Source organism: Macrobrachium nipponense, chromosome 5 (assembly GCF_015104395.2).
Source record: "Macrobrachium nipponense isolate FS-2020 chromosome 5, ASM1510439v2, whole genome shotgun sequence".
Taxonomy (NCBI): Eukaryota; Metazoa; Arthropoda; class Malacostraca; order Decapoda; family Palaemonidae; genus Macrobrachium; species Macrobrachium nipponense.
The window spans coordinates 90,599,028-90,606,527 of NC_061107.1; the positions used below are offsets into that span (position 1 = coordinate 90,599,028).

The window sequence follows — 7,500 nt, forward strand, 5'->3', positions numbered from 1 at the left end:
ATACCTTATCTTCCCCTACACAATAGAGCTATCTTCCTTGGTCTTCCCTTCTTCCTTCTACCATGCACTTCCATTTCCATCGTATGTCTTCCAACATGACGTTCCTCCCTTCGTAACATGTGTCCATACCATCGAAGCCTTCCCTCCTGTATTTTCTTCGATATTTCAACTACCTTTGTCGATCCTCTTATATACTCATTTCTTATCCTATCTTCCTTTGTTACTCCCGACATCCATCTCAACTTTCTCATTTCTGCTACATCCATCTTCTTCTCCTCTGTTTCCTCATACTTGCTATTTCTGTTTCATATAACATTGCTGGTCTGACCACCGTCCTATGAAACTTTCCCTTCAATTTCAGAGGGACCTTCTTGTCACAGAGGACCCCTGATGCAGACCTCCAGTTATTCCATCCAGCCGGAATTCGATGTCTCACCTCTTGGTCCATGCTTCCACTATCCTCTAATACGGACCCTAAGTACTTGAACTTCTGTTCTTGTGTGTGTGTGTATATATTATATATATATAATTATTATATATATATATATATATATATATATATATATATATATATATATATATCTAATAAAAGGAGGCCCGCCCATAAAAAACACCAAAAATGTAGAGAGAAAAGTACTATATTTCAGAGACTGCTGTCTCTCTCTTCAGGTATACCTGAAGAGAGAGACAGCAGTCTCTGAAATATAGTACTTTTCTCTCTACATTTTGGTGTTTTTATGGGCTCCTTTTATTAAGATGGAACTCTGTTGTTACAGAAACACTTTTACCAGTCATATATAGTATATATAATATCTCTATCTATCTATATATATATATATATATATATATATATATATAATATATATATATATATATATATATATATATAAAATATAACACAGACATGTTACTGCATGCAATTTTCCTAATATTTCCGGTTAGTACTATTGCTAGTAATATTACGTTTCATTGATCGTGTAACAACAATTTAGCTATATGTCTTGACTGAAACGATGACCACCAAAAATGAACGTAAATTGAAGGAAATAAAAGAAAATACTTTAAACTTTTTTCTTCAATATGAAAGATGTACATCAGTTCACGGGTTCAGAAAAAAGATAAAAGAAATTAAACGAAAATTAAAAACACGGTACAACCCCTTGTCCTCGCACCCTCTCTGAAAGCAAACAAAAACTGTAGATGCGCTAGCAGACCTACAAAAGCCGTATAAGCATGGTAAGTCTCCAAGAAGAAAGTCAGGTAACTGATATTCGAGGCCTTAAACTAGGAAGCAAGGACCTTTTCCTTTTCGCTCGAGAAGGTCTCCGAGTAGCATAGCATTAGAATTTATTTTCCTAATTTATCATGACCTTGATTGTGACTTGAGTCTTTATACAAGACTGAGAGAGAGAGAGAGAGAGAGAGAGAGAGAGAGAGAGAGGTTATGTCCTGTCCGGAACTTCCTTAGTTGCTGAGTTGAGATATTGTGTAAAGGCTTTTCCAACTGCTTAATTGCTACATCTCTCTCGATAATGATTTTGTCCATAGGGTTTGTTCTCTCTCTCTCTCTCTCTCTCTCTCTCTCTCTCTCTCTCTCTCTCTCTCTCTCTCTCTCTCTCAACACAATACCAAATTCTTGCACATACCTTGAAGTCATTGCCGTGTAAACGAAAGGCGCTGCCAAAAAAGAAAATAAAATAATGCAATTTGAAGCGTTATTCATTTCACCAAAAAAGCTATAATAATATTAATAATTATAATCATAAGTTATTATTATTATTATTATATTATATTATTATTATTTATTTTAATTATAATCATAAGTTATTATTATTATTATTATTATTATTATTATTTATTATTATTATTATTATTATTATTATTATTATTATTATATGTCGTTTCCTGGGTGTTGCACGTAGCATCATGAACTGAGAGAGACGATTAAACCCTCCATCCGTCCAGTCCGTTTGACCAGCTGTATTCTATACGTCCGTTCGTCTCTTTGGTGGTTTCTCTTTTCCGTGAGTTCGTTCGCGCGCAAGAGAGAGAGAAAGAGAGAGAGAGAGGAGAAGCGGGGGCGGTGGGAGAGGCTGTTGGCCAGAGGGATATTATTACACCGCCTTTGAAACGAGGTTAAGGCCTCCCCTCCCTCTCACTCCCTTATACCATGCCATCGCCCCCCCTCCCTCCTCTCTCTCTGGCATCCAGCATCTCTCTCTCTCTCTCTCTCTCTCTCTCTCTCTCTCTCTCTCTCTCTCTCTCTCTCTCTATCGGCCACCTACTTCTAAGTAACCCTCTTCCCTCTTGGTTTGAGTGTGTTTATTTCGTTTTCCGTCTGCTTATTTGTGTTTTCTTTCCACCTTCTTTCCGTTCATACTGCTCATACTTTCGCTTTTTTTTTCTTCAGTTCTGGTATTCAGTTACTATTTGGACTTAATTGTCAGTACTTTCGCGTTTGTCAAGTTTGATTCCGCGCAAGTGTTTGTCCAGGCAGATTATGACATTATCTTTTTCGACTTCAATTGTTCTTTAGTCGTTAATACTTTTCATTCAGTTTCCTTCTATAACCCGTTCCGGTAAAATTGGACTTTAATCCAATTCCTGAAAGTTTCAATCTTTCCTTGCTTTAGAAGTCCCCTCTCCATTTCCATATCCTTGCTGTCTTTGTATACTTTAGAAAATCGAAAATAAAAGACCTTATTTTAAGTCTCTTTCTGGCTGTTTATAACGGTGAAATAACTCAAGAAATGACGTCTAGTCACTTTAATTTCGAACGATGCGAGTACTAATCCATGTCCGGATATTTGTGTGTTATATGGATGTGCCTATTACTTTCATATGTTTTTCTGTGCTTGATGTCATATTCCCTGGTTGCGCGCGCGTGCGGAAGACATTCACGCTTCAGATTTCTATTTAGTCCTTATTTTACGGATGAAGTTGATAGCCCTATTCCCGGGCCTTTCTTGGGGGATCGCCCTCCCAAATTCCAACGAGATCTAAGATATTTATATTCATAAATTCCAGTGAATTTATAGTATATGTGAATTCATTGGAAATTTAGGAGTTGCAAAATGCATTTTTATGATTTAAGATGAGAGCAGATCTAAATGGGATCCGTAGTGATATTCTTAATAAATTCTTTTGAATTTCTATGTATGAATTCATTGGGAATTTAGGAGTTGCAAAATGCACTTTTATGATTTAAGATTAGAGCAGATGTAAATGGGAGCCGTAGTGATATTCTTTGACGAAAGGAGGTACATCTTTATCTTCGGAACATCTTCTAACGGTGTAAATGGCAATTGGTTTGGTTTTTTTGTTCACCAGTGTATCCAGTAATTACATAACAATCATCGCCGAGGGTTCAGTGACAAACGCTTGAATGCACGCCAGGGACCAAAGAAGGCTCTCTCTCTCTCTCTCTCTCTCTCTCTCTCTCTCTCTCTCTCTCTCTCTCTCTCTCTCTCTCTCTGAAAACCAGGTGAAGCTAATATTTCAAGGGACTTTAAATGGGAGAGTTATAAAGAAAATGTTGCTAATCATGGCAGTAATCTCTATTAATGGTAGTTTGCTCACGTCATAAGGGGTCTTTTAAGGCTTATTTGAAGTAGGTTAGTGTTTCTTTTGTATGTATATTGAGTAAATGCGCAGTTTATGTCATTAGAAAAAGGAACTTATTTTTTTCCGCCGAGTGTCACGGTATCTGTGTAGAGCGACGAAATATCAAAATGTTTCCTTGGTAAGAATTTATGTGCTGCCGACTGAGCTCGCAGAGCGTTGTTAATTCATAGATGATGTGGTTACAAAACGTTATTTATTCACTAGTCTTGTTTAATCCGCTCTTTGTTCTAAAGTGATGTGTATTAGGTGATATTCTCCGCTACGCTAGTTATTCCCAGAACAGACACATCACTGTAATTTTCACAGTTGTTTTTCCTTTCCCCGCCTCTATTTACTAGTTTTTTCTTTCGCTTCCTATATTTATTATTATTGTTATTATTATCGCGGCTCTTGATTTTAAAACAGTTTGGCATGCGCTGGCACACCTGCATTGTTGACCGCATGATGGTGGCTTTAGTCAGCTTACACCGGTGATGTGTCGTTAATCTCTTGGTTCGGAATAAAAAAAAAAGAAAGGATTGTATTATTTACTATCCCGAGTTCGAAAGAACTTACATCTCTGATGACTTAGGTACAAACCGAGGATTGCAATGGTTTAGGTTAGAGATGGGGTGAATATGGTATTTACGGGGTTGTGTGTGTATATATGTATATATATATATAAATGTGTGTATGTATATGTATATATATAAATGTGTGTATATATATACATATATATATATATATATATATATATATATATATGTGTGTGTGTGTGTGTGTGTGTGTGTGTGTGTGTATACATAATTATAATGTCTGCGTGTATGTTATTGTTGACACGTGAATATCATAAGACATTTTTTACAAGATAAGAAAACTCGGTTGCAAAACCATTGGTACAGTACGTTATCGTGAGTTTGTATGGGGTTGTATTTCTGGTATGGTAATTTCATGTGCAGTGCTGTATTGTAAAATGAGGTACTGCTGGCAAGAGATGTTCTGTCACACGTCTTAGAACAATAATCTTTGTTAAAGTCATGTTTGATTTATAACTTCATTCCAGTTGTCAAGATGAAATTTTCCCCCTTTGGTGACGCTTAGAATGTGCCTTTGATGCTTTTTGTGAAGGATTGTTTAACTTTAATTGATTTTTTATTACTTCCGGGTAGGTTGGTTTTGGTAGCATCGGGAGATGTCCAGAATAAATTGCCTCATTTATTCTTAAAGATACCCATATTTAATGGTACATTTTTCTGTCTAGATATGATGATAATGTTTGAGGAGGAGGAAGGAGAGTGTTGTTTGATGACCAGATTCGAAACTTTTACATGCTGCTCAAAATTGCGAATGTTCTTTGGTTTATCCAGTGAAAAATGTTCCCTGCCAATGTATTGACTCTTTGCAAGGTTTCATTTCAAATGCAGGATGTTCAGTTTTTCAAAGAATCATCTCCTAGATTATTAGGAAGTATAGAAATCAAATAGATATGTTTGGCCGTTGTATATCCGTACATCTGGTGAATTAAACCAGGAGATTTTATACATATAATGCACAAGGTCAAGAGCCACATTGCGTCACCCATGTAGTGTAGGGGTTTGTGGTGCTTACTTCAAACGTCATGTGGTATTGGAGAACGTCAGTACAACAGTTGAAGGGACCCTAACTCCAAAATATAAATATCAACTCACTTACAGTTTAATCAAACTATAAGCCTGCCGTTCACGTCTTTATAATAATATTCATAATTATTAGAAATTTACTACAAAAAAATCAAAGATGTAGAAAGCAAAACTAATTTAACAAAAACAAAACCACAGAAACGCGGTCTCTCTCTCTCTCTCTCTCTCTCTCTCTCTCTCTCTCTCTCTCTCTCGTGGACGGGGAATAACACTTAAATCCAATCAAAGTAGTCCGTGACCATAGAGTGCCTTGGGACAAATGGGGGCACCATGAAAATTAAATTTACTTAAAATGAATAGAAAACATTTTTTCTGTCATTCTCTTTTCCCATCTCTGACTTTACGTCTTTTCAAGGGACAATTGGGTTCAATGAACCAAATCGGAGAATTACAGCTTAAGGTACAGTAGCCTTTATGCAAAGTAGACAAATTACATTCGATTTATTCAACCAATAGAGAGAGAGAGAGAGAGAGAGAGAGAGAGAGAGAGAGAGAGAGAGAGAGAGAGAGAGAGAGAGAGAATTTTCTGTGGTGTTAGGTGTGTCGATATCTATATTTGTAGTTAGTGCTCCAAAAATTTATATATATATATATATATATATATATATATATATATATATATATATATATATATATATATATATATATATAAACACATATACATACATACATACATACATACATACCATTGCCAGAAGGGTGCATCCAGATTATTTATATATACGTATGTTAGTAATGTGCTTTGCTTTTGTTTGTTTAAAGACTTTTTTTTTTTTTTTTCAAACATTTCCCGTCAGTTCTTGATGTTTGCTTTAGACAAGATGACGTTTTTGCTAAATAATCTACCTGGATGGACGCATTTTTCTTTTCCGTGTGAAAGGATCCTCTCGTCATTCTTCCTTTTGGAGTCGAAGTTTTCCAAGAAAGGCAAGCAGCCCCCATCATATTGTAGGATTGTTTAAAAAGTGAATAAATATATGGAGCGCTTTTCACAGGTGATGACAGATATTACTTTATTCTTAACAAGTGCATAATACAGCACTGTTTTGTCTGACTCGCCAGCTCTCTTCTCTCTCTCGTCTCGTCTCTCTCCTCTCTCCTCTCTCTCATCTCTCTCTCTCTCTCTCTCTCTCTCTCTCTCTCTCTCTCTCTCTCTCTCTCTCTCTCTCTCTCTCTTTCCATTTTCCTTCTATTGGGAGATATTTTCATTATTTGTAAGTCTTCTTTAAAACTGATATATCAGTTTCCGCTGTTTATTTGATTGAGTCTTCACTCTTGTAACTGTCGTTTTCAGTCATTTAATGGTCATTCTAGTTTTCAGAGCGTTTTTTTTTTTTTTTTTTTTTTTTTTTTTTTTTGTACGTCGTAGCCTTCGAGTTCTTTTCTATTATGTGTTTTTCAAGTACTAATAGAATGACTGATTATAATCTGTTAGATAGAACATGTACATTAGTACAGAGGATCCTGTCTCTTAATTTTCTTGTTTTCTGTTTTGTATGCAAGGTCACTCAAGGAAGTGTTTTAACTCGAAGAAAGAAAGGTGTTAATTTATTATTTATATATATATATATAATATATAGATTATATAGATATGATATATATATATATCTATATATATATATATATATATATATATATTATATATATTATATATATATAATATATATATATATATTATATTATATAGATAATATATTATGTGTGTATGTATGTCTGTACATATATACTCTATATGTTTGTATATGTGTATATATATACATACATATACATTTATGTTGATCATAGTAAAGTGGTGAGAACGCTTACCTAAACTGTGGATCGTCCTTCATCACACACACACACACACACACACACACACACACACACACACACACACACGAGATGCTGCGTTCGGCTTCAGAATCATCTTGCAAGGACTTAGAATATTGGTGAGCATTTCGTTGTACGGATTCATATGTTGAAATTGTTCCTTTGAAAGAATGGTGCTCCCAATAAATTGTTATTTTTCGTAAATCAACGAGTTTCCAAGTTGGTGAATCATTCGTTTGCTAAATCGTTCATCTGACGTGTCTCTCTCTCCCCATTGATGATTCTTTCACCCGAAGTCATTCCTTCTGCCATATGAGATGATTCATTCGGTAAAAACACGAGATACCTTTGTACTTTTGAATCAAAGTCACCCACTGTAATATATACCTCTTCTGTGTCTCGTGATCAG

The 7,500-nt window shown here is 35.3% G+C and overlaps 1 protein-coding gene across 20 annotated transcripts in view; it reads left to right on the forward strand.

Annotated features, from left to right (window-relative positions):
* Nucleotides 1-7,500, forward strand: part of LOC135215498 (histone deacetylase 4-like) — a 434,451-nt gene that overhangs the window by 280,368 nt on the left and 146,583 nt on the right. For 14 of the 20 annotated variants that reach the window (XM_064250273.1, XM_064250278.1, XM_064250277.1 and 11 more), the window contains one exon: nucleotides 362-478. The exons of the other annotated variants lie outside the window; for them this stretch is intronic. In XM_064250273.1, the coding sequence (XP_064106343.1) occupies nucleotides 362-478 (117 nt within the window). The remainder of the gene's footprint in view (nucleotides 1-361; nucleotides 479-7,500) is intronic. 20 annotated transcript variants of the gene reach the window in all.